Here is a 17547-nt window from a genome sequence, read left to right as displayed (position 1 = left end):
TCTGTATCTAACTCCCGTGCGGTACCTGTCCTGAGAGTGTTTGATGGGGGACAGTGTAGAGGGAGCTTTACTCTGTATCTAACCCCCATGCTGTACCTGTCCTGGGAGTGTTTGATGGGGACAGTGTAGAGGAAGCTTTACTCTGTATCTAACCCCCGTGCTGTACCTGTCCTGAGAGTGTTTGATGGGGACAGTGTAGAGGGAGATTTAGTCTGTATCTAACTCCCGTGCGGTACCTGTCCTGAGAGTGTTTGATGGGGGACAGTGTAGAGGGAGCTTTACTCTGTATCTAACCCCCATGCTGTACCTGTCCTGGGAGTGTTTGATGGGGACAGTGTAGAGGAAGCTTTACTCTGTATCTAACCCCCGTGCTGTACCTGTCCTGGGAGTGTTTGATGGGGGACAGTGTAGAGGGAGCTTTACTCTGTATCTAACCCCCATGCTGTACCTGTCCTGGGAGTGTTTGATGTGGACAGTGTAGAGGGAGCTTTACTCTGTATCTAACCCCCGTGCTGTACCTTCTCCTTCATTTTCTCGATCTTACGCAGCGAGCCCCGTCTTGTGGCCTTGTTGTCGAGTCCCGGTTGACTCCCTCCCTGCTCCGTGGATTTCCCCATCTGCTTCTCTTCCAGCCTCTCCACCTCCTTCAGCTTGTTCTCCGCGCTGACACTCTCCAGGTGGTACATGCGATACGTCTTCAAGGCCTGCCGGGAGATGCAGAAGGGAGAACCACGAAAGGGGGGTGCAGATGGTCAGACGGCCGCAGCGGTGTCCCTTCCTGCTCTCTCCCACCCTGCCTGTCCCTTCCTTCCTGTAATGACCAAATCGTACAGCGGAGGAGGAGGCCATCGGCCTACTGCGCCCGTGCTGGCTCTTTGACAGTGCTGTCTAATTAATCCCACTGCCCCCTTGCTCTTTCGCCCTCCCCAGCCCTGCAAAACCCCTCCCTCTGCAGCCGGCAGCTGGTCATACCCCATCTGCAGAACTGGAATCAGTTCTGTGCCCCCGGAAGGATGGGTCGGCCTTGGAGTGGGAGGGGTGGCGGGGCGGGGTGGGGGGGGGTGGTTGGCGTGCAGCACAGATTCATCAGAACGATACCGGGGCTGAAAGGGTTAAATGACGAGGACAGGTTGCACAGGCCCGGGGCTTGGATTCCCTCGAATGTAGAAGGTTAAAGGGCGACTGTCTTTTTTATTCATTCACGGGATGCGGGCGTTGCTGGTCGGGCCCAGCATTTATTGCCCGTCGCTAATCGCCCCTCGGTAGGGGTTTTTGAACCAGAGACCTTTCGGATCGCGGGCGAGAGCATTCCCCCCTCCCCTCACGTCTCGGCCGACGTCAGCCCTGCGTTCACTCAGCTGCGGGAACGGGGCGGCAAATATAACCCCGCACCGCCCCCCCGGCTCCCCCGAGCCTGTCGAAGGGAGAGAGACAGTGCAACACTCACCGTCTGCAACTCGTTGGTGACCTTTAAGAGCTCCTCCTGCATCTGGATCCCGATCTCCTTACTCTGCGAACAGAAGCACAGGTTTGGAGGCATCGATTAGAGAAAGACAGACCTGCACTTCTGTAGCACCCGTCACCACCTCAGCCCGTCCCGAAGCGGCTAACAGTCAACTGAGCAGCTCTTGGCAGAGGTTGCGTTACGACCTCAATTGAGACTGTTAACTTTAAAACAAGAGATATGAACTCCCAAACCGAATAAAGGATTACATAACAAGGCTCTACCTCGAAAGACTATTGCGATAACTAAACTGAAGAGCAACATTAACTAAACAGTACTTAGTAGTTAGCTCATGAACTAAATGCCAGAGAAAGGTACTGCCCACTATCTTATCGACGCGCTCGAAAACCTGACACCACATTTGCATTGTTAGAGCCCCGGGCTCCCTATTTACCATCTGAGAGTCTGGGAGAGCGAAACCCATTGTGCTTCAGGCGTTACAACCTTGCAGCCTGCTTTCAAAGGGGTCTCTGACCTGGGTTCCTTGCTCTCAGGGTAACCAAGACCCCTGAGCTCGTCTCTGGGCAGAATTGGTGCAGGGTCACATGTTTCCTTCAAAGGTCCCTTTTCGCACTGCATCGGAGATCACAGTTTTTAAAACGTAACAGAGTCCAGCAACCTTAACGGTTTGAATTTAGGAGAGGCAACAGCCGACTGATGCACAGCAAGATCCCACAAACTGCAATGTGATGACGGCCCAGATCGTCAGTTTTTAGGGATGTTGACATGTGGATGCACCTCGGCAGCTCGAATGGTTCATTCCCACCGAAGTGGGTCGTCAGCCAGTGCCAGGGGTCACTGCCCGGTGCCAGGGGGTAAGCAGTCAGGTGAAAAGTACCAACAAGTCAGGCGGGCCATTACCTGGAAGGGGTGCAGCTGATGCACAGCAACAGCCGTCACCAAGCGGGTGGCTCATTGCAACTGCTGACATGCCGCTCTGTCCCATCGCCTCAAATACCACGGATCAAATGGTCAGTCCGACCGGGAATGGAGCCCAGTGCGGGCGAGATCAAACGCGTTATGCGACCCACCGCAACGCCCAGCCCCCCCACCCCGGTGGAGGGCGCAGCCGCAAACCTCACCGTCTGGGCTGGTGCGATCCCGTGTCTGAGACACACCCCCGGTGACCTTTACCTTCTTGGAGAGTCGGGCGACGTCCTCACAAATGTGTGAGAGTCGGAGGATGATATTGCTGCTGTAAATCTCACTCAGAGTGCCGTGATCCTTGCTCTCGCGCCGAGTCTGTTTCAGGAGCAGGTACCAGCAGTTCACTGGAGATAGGAGATTCTGGTCCTTTCTGGAAGGACAAGGAATTCCCCGTTAATCCCACGGGAACGACAACAGGGAGATTTTACAGGGTTCGGTGGAACTCGGGAGAGCTGCAGCCACGTCAAGAAAACACCCATAAGGGAGACATGATGGAACCCGTACCTCAGTGAGAGTCAGTGAATGTGGGACCCGTACCCCAGTGAGAGTCAGTGAGTGTGGGACCTGTACCTCAGTGAGAGTCAGTGAGTGTGGGACCCGTACCCCAGTGAGAGTCAGTGAGTGTGGGACCCGTACCCCAGTGAGAGTCAGTGAGTGTGGGACCTGTACCCCAGTGAGAGTCAGTGTGTGTGAGTGGTAGCTGTACCCCAGTGAGAGTCAGTGTGTGTGGGACTCCTGTACCCCAGTGAGAGTCAGTGAGTGTGGGACCCGTACCCCAGTGAGAGTCAGTGAGTGTGGGACCTGTACCCCAGTGAGAGTCAGTGTGTGTGGGACCCGTACCTCAGTGAGAGTCAGTGAGTGTGGGACCCGTACCCCAGTGAGAGTCAGTGAGTGTGGGACCTGTACCCCAGTGAGAGTCAGTGTGTGTGGGACTCCTGTACCCCAGTGAGAGTCAGTGTGTGTGGGACCCGTACCCCAGTGAGAGTCAGTGAGTGTGGGACCCGTACCCCAGTGAGAGTCAGTGAGTGTGGGACCTGTACCCCAGTGAGAGTCAGTGTGTGTGGGACCCGTACCCCAGTGAGAGTCAGTGAGTGTGGGACCTGTACCCCAGTGAGAGTCAGTGTGTGTGGGACTCCTGTACCCCAGTGAGAGTCAGTGTGTGTGGGACCCGTACCCCAGTGAGAGTCAGTGAGTGTGGGACCCGTACCCCAGTGAGAGTCAGTGAGTGTGGGACCTGTACCCCAGCGAGAGTCAGTGTGTGTGGGACCCGTACCCCAGTGAGAGTCAGTGTGTGTGGGACTCCTGTACCCAAGTGAGAGTCAGTGTGTGTGGGACTCCTGTACCCCAGTGAGAGTCAGTGTGTGTGGGACTCCTGTACCCCAGTGAGAGTCAGTGTGTGTGGGTCCCATACCCCAGTAAGAGTCAGTGTGTGTGGGACCCGTACCCCAGTGAGAGTCAGTGTGTGTGGGACTCCTGTACCCAAGTGAGAGTCAGTGTGTGTGGGACTCCTGTACCCCAGTGAGAGTCAGTGTGTGTGGGACTCGTACCCCAGTGAGAGTCAGTGTGTGTGGGACTCGTACCCCAGTGAGAGTCAGTGTGTGTGGGACTCGTACCCCAGTGAGAGTCAGTGCGTGTGGGACCCGTACCTCAGTGAGAATCAGTGCGTGTGGGACCCGTACCTCAGTGAGAGTCAGTGTGTGTGGGACCCGTACCCCAGTGAGAGCCAGTGTGTGTGGGACCCGGACCCCAGTGAGAGTCAGTGTGTGTGGGACCTGTACCCCAGTGAGAGTCAGTGTGTGTGGGACCTGTACCCCAGTGAGAGTCAGTGTCTGTGTGGGACCCGTACCCCAGTGAGAGTCAGTTTGTGTGGGACCCGTACCCCAGTGAGAGTCAGTGTGTGTGGGACCCGTACCCCAGTGAGAGTCAGTGTGTGTGGGACCCATACCCCAGTGAGAGTCAGTGTCTGTGGGACCTGTTCCCCAGTGAGAGTCAGTGTGTGTGTGGGACCCGTACCCCAATGACAGTCAGTGTGTGTGGGACCCGTACCCCAGTGAGAGTCAGTTTGTGCGGGACCCGTCCTCCAGTGAGAGTCAGTGTGTGTGGGACCCGTACCCCAGTGAGAGTCAGTGTGTGTGGGACCCATACCCCAGTGAGAGTCAGTGTGTGTGGGACCCGTACCCCAGTGAGAGTCAGTGTGTGTGGGACCCGTACCCCAGTGAGAGTCAGTGAGTGTGGGACCCGTACCCCAGTGAGAGTCAGTGAGTGTGGGACCTGTACCCCAGTGAGAGTCAGTGTGTGTGGGACTCCTGTACCCCAGCGAGAGTCAGTGTGTGTGGGACCCGTACCCCAGTGAGAGTCAGTGTGTGTGGGACTCCTGTACCCAAGTGAGAGTCAGAGTGTGTGGGACTCCTGTACCCCAGTGAGAGTCAGTGTGTGTGGGACTCCTGTACCCCAGTGAGAGTCAGTGTGTGTGGGTCCCATACCCCAGTAAGAGTCAGTGTGTGTGGGACCCGTACCCCAGTGAGATTCAGTGTGTGTGGGACTCCTGTACCCAAGTGAGAGTCAGTGTGTGTGGGACTCCTGTACCCCAGTGAGAGTCAGTGTGTGTGGGACTCCTGTACCCCAGTGAGCGTCAGTGTGTGTGGGTCCCGTACCCCAGTGAGAGTCAGTGTGTGTGGGACTCGTACCCCAGTGAGAGTCAGTGTGTGTGGGACTCGTACCCCAGTGAGAGTCAGTGTGTGTGGGACTCGTACCCCAGTGAGAGTCAGTGTGTGTGGGACTCGTACCCCAGTGAGAGTCAGTGTGTGTGGGACCGGGACCCCAGTGAGAATCAGTGTGTGTGGGACCCGTACCCCAGTGAGAGTCAGTGTGTGTGGTACCTGCACCCTGAGGGGAGGCTTTGCCCTCAGGAGAGGGTGTAAACTGATAGAGAAAGGAATGGTTTGACATTTGATAAACTATATGGTCTGTTTTTTCAGTTTCAGTGAAGGATAAGAATCATTAATTATTATCGTTTGTGAAATAAGAAGTATATTTTACAAGAGTCAGCTCAAAATGCTCTTTTGCTGCACAGAAAATCAATCAGATTTAATTGAATCAAGTGCACACTGGGGACACTCATTCATCACTAACGGCCTTTCAACAAAGTCAAAGAAACTGAAGATCAATAAAATTTATGTCAGGGCTCTGACTCATACTCATGCTGTACCTGTCCTGGGAGTGTTTGATGGGGACAGTGCAGAGGGAGCTTTACTCTGTATCTAACCCCCGTGCTGCACCTGTCCTGGGAGTGTTTGATGGGGACAGTGTAGAGGGAGCTTTACTCTGTATCTAACTCCCGTGCTGTACTTGTCCTGGGAGTGTTTGATGGGGACAGTGCAGAGGGAGCTTTACTCTGTATCTAACCCCCGTGCTGTACTTGTCCTGGGAGTGTTTGATGGGGACAGTGTAGAGGGAGCTTTACTCTGTATCTAACCCCCGTGCTGTACCTGTCCTGGGAGTGTTTGATGGGGGACAGTGTAGAGGGAGCTTTACTCTGTACCTAACCCCCGTACTGTACCTGTCCTGGGGAGTGTTTGATGGGGACAGTGCAGAGGGAGCTTTACTCTGTATCTAACCCCCGTGCTGTACCTGTCCTGGGAGTGTTTGATGGGGACAGTGTAGAGGGAGCTTTACTCTGTATCTAACCCCCGTGCTGTACCTGTCCTGGGGAGTGTTTGATGGGGACAGTGCAGAGGGAGCTTTACTCTGTATCTAACCCCCGTGCTGTACCTGTCCTGGGAGTGTTTGATGGGGACAGTGTAGAGGGAGCTTTACTCTGTATCTAACCCCCGTGCTGTACCTGTCCTTGGAGTCATAGAGTTGTACAGCACAGAAACAGGCCCTTCGGCCCATCGTGTCTGTGCCGTCCATCAAGCACCTATCTATTCTAATCCCATTTTCCAGCACTTAGCCTTGTATACTATGGCGTTTCAAGTGCTCATCTAAATACTTCTTAAATGTTGTGAGGGTTCCTGCCTCGACCACCACTTCAGGCAGTGAGTTCCAGATTCCAACCACCCACTGGGTGAAAAAATCTTTCCTCAAATCCCCTCTAAACCTCCTGCACCTTACCTTAAATCTATGCCTCCTGGTTATTGACCCCTCCGCTAAGGGAAAAAGTTTCTTCCTATCTAACCTATCAATGCCCCTCATAATTTTGTATACCTCAATCAGGTCTGCCCTCAGCCTTCTCTGCTCTGAGGAAAACAACCCGAGCCTATCCAGTCTCTCTTCATAACTGTAATGCTCCAGCCCAGGCAACATCCTGGTGAATCACCTCTGCACCCTCTCCAGTGAAATCACATCCTTCCTATAGTGTGGTGACCAGAACTGTACACAGTACTCCAGCTGTGGCTTAACTAGCATTTTATACAGCTCCATCATAACCTCCCTGCTCTTATATTCTATGCCTCGGCTAATAAAGGCAAGTATCCCATATGCCTTCCTAACCACCTTATCTACCTGTGCTGCTGCTTTCAGTGATCTATGGACAAGTACACCAAGGTCCCTCTGTACTTCCTAGGGTCCTACCATCCATTGTATATTCCCTTGCCTTGTTAGTCCTCCCAAAATGCATCACCTCACACTTCTCAGGATTAAATTCCATTTACCACAGCTCCGCCCATCTTACCAGCCCATCTATATCGTCCTGTAATCTAAGGCTTTCCTCCTCACTATTTACAACACCACCAGTTTTCGTGTCATCTGCGAACTTACTGATCATACCTCCTATATTCACGTCTAAATCATTAATGTACATTACAAACAGCAAGGGTCCCAGCACCGATCCCTGAGGTACACCACTAGTCACAGACTTCCACTCGCAGAAACAACCCTCGACCATCACCCTCTGCCTCCTGTCACTAAGCCAATTTTGGGTCCAATTTGCCAAATTGCTCTGGATCCCATGGGTTCTTACCTTCTTAACCAATCTCCCTTGCGGGACCTTATCAAAAGCCTTACTGAAGTCCATGTAGACTACATCAACTGCTTTACCCTCATCTGCACATCTAGTCACCTCCTCGAAAAATTCAATCAAGTTCGTGAGACGTGATCTCCCCCTGACAAAGCCATGCTGACTATCCCTGATTAATCCCTGCCTGTCCAATTGGAGATTAATCCTGTCCCTCAGAATTTTTTCCAATAGTTTCCCAACCACTGATGTTAGACTCACCCGCCTGTAATTACCTGGTTTATCCCTGCTATCCTTCTTGAATAATGGTACCATATTCGCTGTCCTCCAGTCCTCTGGTACCTCTCCTGTGGCCAGAGAGGATTTGAAAATTTGTCTCCGAGCCCCTGCTATCTCCTCCCTTGCATCACATAACAGCCTGGGATACATCTCATCTGGGCCTGGGGATTTATCCACTTTTAAACCCGTTTAACCCCTGTTTGATGGGAGTGCAGAGAGTGTTTTATGGGACATTGCAGAGAGTGTTGTCAGGAAAGCCCCACCTGGCAAGAATGAGGAAAATTAATTTTGCCACATGAGCATCGATTTTAAACAGTTGATGAAGAGAGAAATTGCTTGTAAAAAAATTGGAGCCTTTGGCCGGAGAGAGACATTACCATATCAACAGACAGTACTTCAAAGGACAAAGGAGCCACTCCCTGTTCCAATTTAATCCACAATGGAGTTTTGATTACCAGACATTGAAGCATTCCAGGTTAATTACTAACAGGGCCGAATACACAAAAAGTCGTGGTCGGGCCAGTTTTGCCACATGACTGACTGTTGGAGGTTTTTTGAATTTGAGATTCCAACAGGGAATTTGAAACCAGAAAGCTGTTTTCTGCTGGACTGGGAACACCTCGCTCCTGTCTGCTGTCATCTCACTCTCACCAGTTTCGGAAACCATTGAAGACATATGAACCCCAAGAGAGAAAAGTCTCCGAAAGTGAACAAGCTTTAAGAAGAATACTGGGCCCCAATGAAAGGCAAGACAACTTACAAAAGGACGACAGTGAGCTCCAAGAACAATAAACAAAAAACTCTTCAAAGACTGCCTCAAACTTCTCCATTTCATATTTCTACTGCTCTTTTCTGTCCCTATTTGCATTTGTGTATCACGTGTGCACGCTGGCGTGGGCGTGCTGTACATCTGTAGGCATTAACTGTTTAAGTTTAAGTTTAAGTGATAATAAATTTCACTTTTCTTCTTTCAACCTAAGAAAGCCTGTTTATGCTGATTACTTTGCCATATGATTGGAAAGTGCTGAACAAGGATTCACCAACGGGGAGCTCAAAATGCATTGTGTTCAAAAATTAAACCCTGTGACAATAAGACCAGGTGTCGGCAGAAAAGACCGCGTGAAACCTTTCTCACCTGGTCATACCAGAACAGTGCAGAGGGAGCCTTCAAAGGGACAGTGCAGCAAGAGTATTTAAAAGGACAGTGTGGAGTGAGTGTTTAACGGGACAGTGCAGAGAGAGTGTTTAACTGGACAGTGCAGAGAGAGTATTTAAAGGGACAGTACAGAGAGAGTGTTTAACGGGACAGTGCAGAGTGAGTGTTTAATGGGACAGTGCAGAGAGAGTGTTTAACTGGACAGTGCAGAGAGAGTGTTCAAAGGGACAGTGCAGCAAGAGTATTTAAAAGGACAGTGTGGAGTGAGTGTTTAACGGGACAGTGCAGAGAGAGTGTTTAACCGGACAGTGCAGAGAGAGTATTTAAAGGGACAGTACAGAGAGAGTGTTTAACGGGACAGTGCAGAGAAAGTATTTAAAGGGACAGTACAGAGAGAGTGTTTAACGGGACAGTGCAGAGAGAGTATTTAACTGGACAGTGCAGAGAGAGTGTTCAAAGGGACAGTGTAGCAAGAGTATTTAAAAGGACAGTGTGGAGCGTGCGTTTAACCGGACAGTGCAGAGAGAGTGATTAACCGGACAGTGCAGAGAGAGTATTTAAAGGGACAGTACAGAGAGAGTGTTTAACGGGACAGTGCAGAGAGAGTATTTAAAGGGACAGTACAGAGAGAGTGTTTAACGGGACAGTGCAGAGAGAGTATTTAAAGGGACAGTGCAGAGAGAGTGTTTAACTGGACAATGCAGAGAGAGTGTTCAAAGGGACAGTGTAGCAAGAGTATTTAAAAGGACAGTGTGGAGCGTGCGTTTAACCGGACAGTGCAGAGAGAGTGTTTAACCGGACAGTGCAGAGAGAGTATTTAAAGGGACAGTACAGAGAGAGTGTTTAACGGGACAGTGCAGAGAGAGTATTTAAAGGGACAGTACAGAGAGAGTGTTTAACGGGACAGTGCAGAGAGAGTATTTAAAGGGACAGTACAGAGAGAGTGTTTAACGGGAAAGTGCAGAGTGAGTGTTTAATGGGACAGTGCAGAGAGAGTATTTAAAGGGACAGTACAGAGAGAGTGTTTAACGGGACAGTGCAGAGAGAGTATTTAAAGGGACAGTACAGAGAGAGTGTTTAACGGGACAGTGCAGAGTGAGTGTTTAAGGGGACAGTGAAGAGAGTGTGTTTAACGGGACAATGGAGAGAGAGTATTTAAAGGGACAATGCAGAGAGAGTGTTTAAGGGGACAGTGCAGAGAGTGTGTTTAACAGGACAATGTAGAGAGAGTATTTAACAGGACAATGTAGAGAGAGTATTTAAAGGGACAATGTAGAGAGTGTTTAACAGGACAGTGCAGAGAGAGTGTTTAACAGGACAGTGCAGAGAGAGTGTTTAACAGGACAATGTAGAGAGAGTGTTTAACAGGACAATGTAGAGAGAGTGTTTAACAGGACAATGTAGAGAGAGTGTTTAACAGGACAATGTAGAGTGAGTGTTTAACAGGACAATGTAGAGTGAGTGTTTAACAGGGCAGTGCAGAGAGTGTTTAACAGGACAATGAAGAGAGAGTGTTTAAAGGGACAATGTAGAGCGTGTTTAACAGGACAGTGCAGAGAGTGTTTAACAGGACAATGTAGAGAGAGTGTTTAACAGGACAATGTAGAGAGAGTGTTTAACAGGACAATGTAGAGAGAGTGTTTAACAGGACAATGTAGAGAGAGTGTTTAACAGGACAATGTAGAGAGTGTGTTTAACGGGACAGTGCAGAGAGAGTGTTTAACGGGACAGTGTAGAGAGAGTGTTTAACAGGACAGTGTAGAGAGTGTTTAACAGGACAATGCAGAGAGAGTGTTCAACAGGACAATGAAGAGAGAGTGTTTAAAGGGACAATGTAGAGAGTGTTTAACAGGACAGTGCAGAGAGTGTTTAACAGGACAATGTAGAGAGAGTGTTTAATGGGACAATGTAGAGAGAGTGTTTAATGGGACAATGTAGAGAGAGTGTTTAACAGGACAGTGTAGAGAGAGCGTTTAACGGGACAATGTAGAGAGAGTGTTTAACGGGACAATGTAGAGAGAGTGTTTAATGGGACAATGTAGAGAGAGTGTTTAACGGGACAGTGTAGAGAGAGTGTTTAACAGGACAATGTAGAGAGAGTGTTTAACAGGACAATGTAGAGAGAGTGTTTAACAGGACAATGTAGAGTGAGTGTTTAACAGGACAATGTAGAGAGAGTGTTTAACAGGACAATGTAGAGAGTGTGTTTAACGGGACAGTGTAGAGAGAGTGTTTAACGGGAAAGCGTAGAGAGAGTGTTTAACAGGGCAGTGCAGAGAGTGTTTAACAGGACAATGCAGAGAGGGTGTTTAACAGGACAGTGTAGAGAGTGTTTAACAGGACAATGCAGAGAGAGTGTTTAACAGGACAATGAAGAGAGAGTGTTTAAAGGGACAATGTAGAGAGTGTTTAACAGGACAGTGCAGAGAGTGTTTAACAGGACAATGTAGAGAGAGTGTTTAATGGGACAATGTAGAGAGAGTGTTTAACAGGACAGTGCAGAGTGTGTTTAACAGGACAATGTAGAGAGAGTGTTTAATGGGACAATGTAGAGAGAGTGTTTAATGGGACAATGTAGAGAGAGTGTTTAATGGGACAATGTAGAGAGAGTGTTTAAAGGGACAATGCAGAGAGTGTTTAACAGGACAGTGCAGAGAGTGTTTAACAGGACAATGTAGAGAGAGTGTTTAACAGGACAATGTAGAGAGAGTGTTTAACAGGACAATGTAGAGAGAGTGTTTAACAGGACAATGTAGAGAGAGTGTTTAAAGGGACAATGTAGAGCGTGTTTAACAGGACAGTGCAGAGAGTGTTTAACAGGACAATGTAGAGAGAGTGTTTAACAGGACAATGCAGAGAGAGTGTTTAACAGGACAATGAAGAGAGAGTGTTTAAAGGGACAATGTAGAGAGTGTTTAACAGGACAGTGCAGAGAGTGTTTAACAGGACAATGTAGAGAGAGTGTTTAATGGGACAATGTAGAGAGAGTGTTTAACGGGACAGTGTAGAGAGAGCGTTTAACGGGACAATGTAGAGAGAGTGTTTAACGGGACAATGTAGAGAGAGTGTTTAATGGGACAATGTAGAGAGAGTGTTTAACGGGACAATGTAGAGAGAGTGTTTAACGGGACAAAGTAGAGAGAGTGTTTAACGGGACAGTGTAGAGAGAGTGTTTAACAGGACAATGTAGAGAGAGTGTTTAAGAGGACAATGAAGAGAGAGTGTTTAAAGGGACAATGTAGAGAGTGTTTAACAGGACAGTGCAGAGAGTGTTTAACAGGACAATGTAGAGAGTGTTTAATGGGACAATGTAGAGAGAGTGTTTAACAGGACAGTGCAGAGAGTGTTTAACAGGACAATGTAGAGAGAGTGTTTAATGGGACAATGTAGAGAGAGTGTTTAATGGGACAATGTAGAGAGAGTGTTTAATGGGACAATGTAGAGAGAGTGTTTAATGGGACAATGTAGAGAGAGTGTTTAAAGGGACAATGCAGAGAGTGTTTAACAGGACAGTGCAGAGAGTGTTTAACAGGACAATGTAGAGAGAGTGTTTAACAGGACAATGTAGAGAGAGTGTTTAACAGGACAATGTAGAGAGAGTGTTTAACAGGACAATGTAGAGAGAGTGTTTAAAGGGACAATGTAGAGCGTGTTTAACAGGACAGTGCAGAGAGTGTTTAACAGGACAATGTAGAGAGAGTGTTTAACAGGACAATGCAGAGAGAGTGTTTAACAGGACAATGAAGAGAGAGTGTTTAAAGGGACAATGTAGAGAGTGTTTAACAGGACAGTGCAGAGAGTGTTTAACAGGACAATGTAGAGAGAGTGTTTAATGGGACAATGTAGAGAGAGTGTTTAACAGGACAGTGTAGAGAGAGCGTTTAACGGGACAATGTAGAGAGAGTGTTTAACGGGACAATGTAGAGAGAGTGTTTAATGGGACAATGTAGAGAGAGTGTTTAACGGGACAATGTAGAGAGAGTGTTTAACGGGACAAAGTAGAGAGAGTGTTTAACGGGACAGTGTAGAGAGAGTGTTTAACAGGACAATGTAGAGAGAGTGTTTAAGAGGACAATGTAGAGAGAGTGTTTAACAGGACAGTGCAGAGAGAGTGTTTAACAGGACAATGTAGAGAGTGTTTAACAGGACAATGTAGAGAGAGTGTTTAACAGGACAATGTAGAGAGAGTGTTTAACAGGACAATGTAGAGAGAGTGTTTAAGAGGACAATGTAGAGAGAGTGTTTAACGGGACAGTGTAGAGAGAGTGTTTAACAGGACAATGTAGAGAGAGTGTTTAACAGGACAATGTAGAGAGAGTGTTTAACAGGACAATGTAGAGTGAGTGTTTAACAGGACAATGTAGAGAGAGTGTTTAACAGGACAATGTAGAGAGTGTGTTTAACGGGACAGTGTAGAGAGAGTGTTTAACGGGAAAGCGTAGAGAGAGTGTTTAACAGGGCAGTGCAGAGAGTGTTTAACAGGACAATGCAGAGAGGGTGTTTAACAGGACAGTGTAGAGAGTGTTTAACAGGACAATGCAGAGAGAGTGTTTAACAGGACAATGAAGAGAGAGTGTTTAAAGGGACAATGTAGAGAGTGTTTAACAGGACAGTGCAGAGAGAGTGTTTAACAGGACAATGTAGAGAGAGTGTTTAATGGGACAATGTAGAGAGAGTGTTTAACAGGACAGTGCAGAGAGTGTTTAACAGGACAATGTAGAGAGAGTGTTTAACAGGACAATGTAGAGAGAGTGTTTAACAGGACAATGTAGAGAGAGTGTTTAATGGGACAATGTAGAGAGAGTGTTTAAAGGGACAATGCAGAGAGTGTTTAACAGGACAGTGCAGAGAGTGTTTAACAGGACAATGTAGAGAGAGTGTTTAACAGGACAATGTAGAGAGAGTGTTTAACAGGACAATGTAGAGAGAGTGTTTAACAGGACAATGTAGAGAGAGTGTTTAACAGGACAATGTAGAGAGAGTGTTTAACAGGACAGTGCAGAGAGAGTGTTTAACAGGACAGTGCAGAGAGAGTGTTTAACAGGACAATGTAGAGAGAGTGTTTAACAGGACAATGTAGAGAGAGTGTTTAACAGGACAGTGTAGAGAGAGTGTTTAACAGGACAGTGCAGAGAGAGTGTTTAACAGGACAATGTAGAGAGAGTGTTTAACAGGACAGTGTAGAGAGAGTGTTTAACAGGACAGTGCAGAGAGAGTGTTTAACAGGACAATGTAGAGAGATTGTTTAACAGGACAATGTAGAGAGAGTGTTTAACGGGACATTGTAGAGAGAGTGTTTAACAGGACAATGTAGAGAGAGTGTTTAACAGGACAGTGCAGAGAGAGTGTTTAACAGGACAGTGCAGAGAGAGTGTTTAACAGGACAATGCAGAGAGAGTGTTTAACAGGACAGTGCAGAGAGAGTGTTTAACAGGACAATGTAGAGAGAGTGTTTAACAGGACAATGTAGAGAGAGTGTTTAACAGGACAATGTAGAGAGAGTGTTTAACGGGACAATGTAGAGAGGGTGTTTAACGGGACAGTGCAGAGAGAGTGTTTAACAGGACAATGTAGAGAGAGTGTTTAACAGGACAGTGCAGAGAGAGTGTTTAACAGGACAGTGCAGAGAGAGTGTTTAACAGGACAGTGCAGAGAGAGTGTTTAACAGGACAATGTAGAGAGAGTGTTTAACAGGACAATGTAGAGAGAGTGTTTAATGGGACAATGTAGAGAGAGTGTTTAACAGGACAGTGCAGAGAGTGTTTAACAGGACAATGTAGAGAGAGTGTTTAACAGGACAATGTAGAGAGAGTGTTTAACAGGACAATGTAGAGAGAGTGTTTAATGGGACAATGTAGAGAGAGTGTTTAAAGGGACAATGCAGAGAGTGTTTAACAGGACAGTGCAGAGAGTGTTTAACAGGACAATGTAGAGAGAGTGTTTAACAGGACAATGTAGAGAGAGTGTTTAACAGGACAATGTAGAGAGAGTGTTTAACAGGACAATGTAGAGAGAGTGTTTAACAGGACAATGTAGAGAGAGTGTTTAACAGGACAGTGCAGAGAGAGTGTTTAACAGGACAGTGCAGAGAGAGTGTTTAACAGGACAATGTAGAGAGAGTGTTTAACAGGACAATGTAGAGAGAGTGTTTAACAGGACAGTGTAGAGAGAGTGTTTAACAGGACAGTGCAGAGAGAGTGTTTAACAGGACAATGTAGAGAGAGTGTTTAACAGGACAGTGCAGAGAGAGTGTTTAACAGGACAGTGCAGAGAGAGTGTTTAACAGGACAATGTAGAGAGATTGTTTAACAGGACAATGTAGAGAGAGTGTTTAACGGGACATTGTAGAGAGAGTGTTTAACAGGACAATGTAGAGAGAGTGTTTAACAGGACAGTGCAGAGAGAGTGTTTAACAGGACAGTGCAGAGAGAGTGTTTAACAGGACAATGCAGAGAGAGTGTTTAACAGGACAGTGCAGAGAGAGTGTTTAACAGGACAATGTAGAGAGAGTGTTTAACAGGACAATGTAGAGAGAGTGTTTAACAGGACAATGTAGAGAGAGTGTTTAACGGGACAATGTAGAGAGGGTGTTTAACGGGACAGTGCAGAGAGAGTGTTTAACAGGACAATGTAGAGAGAGTGTTTAACAGGACAGTGCAGAGAGAGTGTTTAACAGGACAGTGCAGAGAGAGTGTTTAACAGGACAGTGCAGAGAGAGTGTTTAACAGGACAATGTAGAGAGAGTGTTTAACAGGACAATGTAGAGAGAGTGTTTAACAGGACAGTGTGGAGAGAGTGTTTAACAGGACAGTGCAGAGAGAGTGTTTAACAGGACAGTGCAGAGAGATTGTTTAACAGGACAATGTAGAGAGAGTGTTTAACGGGACATTGTAGAGAGAGTGTTTAACAGGACAATGTAGAGAGAGTGTTTAACAGGACAGTGCAGAGAGAGTGTTTAACAGGACAATGTAGAAAGAGTGTTTAACAGGACAATGTAGAGAGAGTGTTTAACAGGACAAAGTAGAGAGAGTGTTTAACAGGACAGTGCAGAGAGAGTGTTTAACAGGACAATGTGGAGAGAGTGTTTAACAGGACAATGTGGAGAGAGTGTTTAATGGGACAATGTAGAGAGAGTGTTTAGCAGGACAATGTAGAGAGAGTGTTTAACAGGACAGTGTAGAGAGTGTTTAACAGGACAATGCAGAGAGAGTGTTTAACAGGACAATGAAGAGAGAGTGTTTAAAGGGACAATGTAGAGAGTGTTTAACAGGACAGTGCAGAGAGTGTTTAACAGGACAGTGCAGAGAGAGTGTTTAATGGGACAATGTAGAGAGAGTGTTTAACAGGACAGTGTAGAGAGAGCGTTTAACGGGACAATGTAGAGAGACTGTTTAACGGGACAATGTAGAGAGAGTGTTTAATGGGACAATGTAGAGAGAGTGTTTAACGGGACAATGTAGACAGAGTGTTTAACGGGACAATGTAGAGAGAGTGTTTAAGAGGACAATGTAGAGAGAGTGTTTAACAGGACAGTGCAGAGAGAGTGTTTAACAGGACAATGTAGAGAGTGATTAACAGGACAATGTACAGAGAGTGTTTAACAGGACAATGTAGAGAGAGTGTTTAATAGGACAATGTAGAGAGTGTTTAACAGGACAATGTAGAGAGAGTGTTTAACAGGACAATGTAGAGAGAGTGTTTAACGGGACAAAGTAGAGAGAGTGTTTAACGGGACAATGTAGAGAGAGTGTTTAACGGGACAATGTAGAGAGAGTGTTTAACGGGACAATGTAGAGAGAGTGTTTAACGGGACAATGTAGAGAGAGTGTTTAACGGGACAATGTAGAGAGAGTGTTTAACGGGACAATGTAGAGAGAGTGTTTAACGGGACAATGTAGAGAGAGTGTTTAACGGGACAATGTAGAGAGAGTGTTTAACGGGACAATGTAGAGAGAGTGTTTAACGGGACAATGTAGAGAGAGTGTTTAACGGGACACTGCAGAGAGAGTGTTGAACAGGACAGTGCAGAGAGAGTGTTTAACAGGACAGTGCAGAGAGAGTGTTTAACAGGACAGTGCAGAGAGAGTGTTTAACAGGACAGTGCAGAGAGAGTGTTTAACAGGACAGTGCAGAGAGAGTGTTGAACGGGACAATGTAGAGAGAGTGTTTAACGGGACAATGTAGAGAGAGTGTTTAACGGGACAATGTAGAGAGAGTGTTTAACAGGACAATGTAGAGAGAGTGTTTAACAGGACAATGTAGAGAGAGTGTTTAACAGGACAATGTAGAGAGAGTGTTTAACAGGACAATGTAGAGAGAGTGTTTAACAGGACAATGTAGAGAGAGTGTTTAACAGGACAGTGCAGAGAGAGTGTTTAACAGGACAATGTAGAGAGAGTGTTTAACAGGACAATGTAGAGAGAGTGTTTAACGGGACATTGTAGAGAGAGTCTTTAACGGGACAATGTAGAGAGAGTGTTTAACAGGACAATGTAGAGAGAGTGTTTAACGGGACAATGTAGAGAAAGTGTTTAACAGGACAATGTAGAGAGAGTGTTTAACAGGACAATGTAGAGAGAGTGTTTAAAGGGACAATGTAGAGAGAGTGTTTAACGGGACAGTGCAGAGAGAGTGTTTAACGGGACAGTGCAGAGAGAGTGTTTAACAGGACAATGTAGAGAGAGTGTTTAACAGGACAATGTAGAGAGAGTGTTTAACAGGACAATG

General features: G+C 47.1%; 1 protein-coding gene across 3 annotated transcripts in view; it reads right to left on the bottom strand.

Moving 5' to 3' along the window:
- Positions 1-17547, bottom strand: part of LOC137360057 (SLIT-ROBO Rho GTPase-activating protein 3-like) — a 150184-nt gene that overhangs the window by 79342 nt on the left and 53295 nt on the right. For 2 of the 3 annotated variants that reach the window (XM_068025649.1, XM_068025648.1), the window contains 3 exons: positions 2639-2801; positions 1448-1510; positions 519-704 (listed from right to left, as the gene is read on the bottom strand). In XM_068025649.1, coding sequence (XP_067881750.1) covers positions 519-704; positions 1448-1510; positions 2639-2801 — 412 coding nt within the window. The other variant, XM_068025650.1, reaches the window with a different exon arrangement.

Source organism: Heterodontus francisci, unplaced genomic scaffold (assembly GCF_036365525.1).
Source record: "Heterodontus francisci isolate sHetFra1 unplaced genomic scaffold, sHetFra1.hap1 HAP1_SCAFFOLD_892, whole genome shotgun sequence".
Lineage (NCBI taxonomy): Eukaryota > Metazoa > Chordata > Chondrichthyes > Heterodontiformes > Heterodontidae > Heterodontus > Heterodontus francisci.
This window is presented reverse-complemented; position numbering and strand designations above follow the sequence as displayed.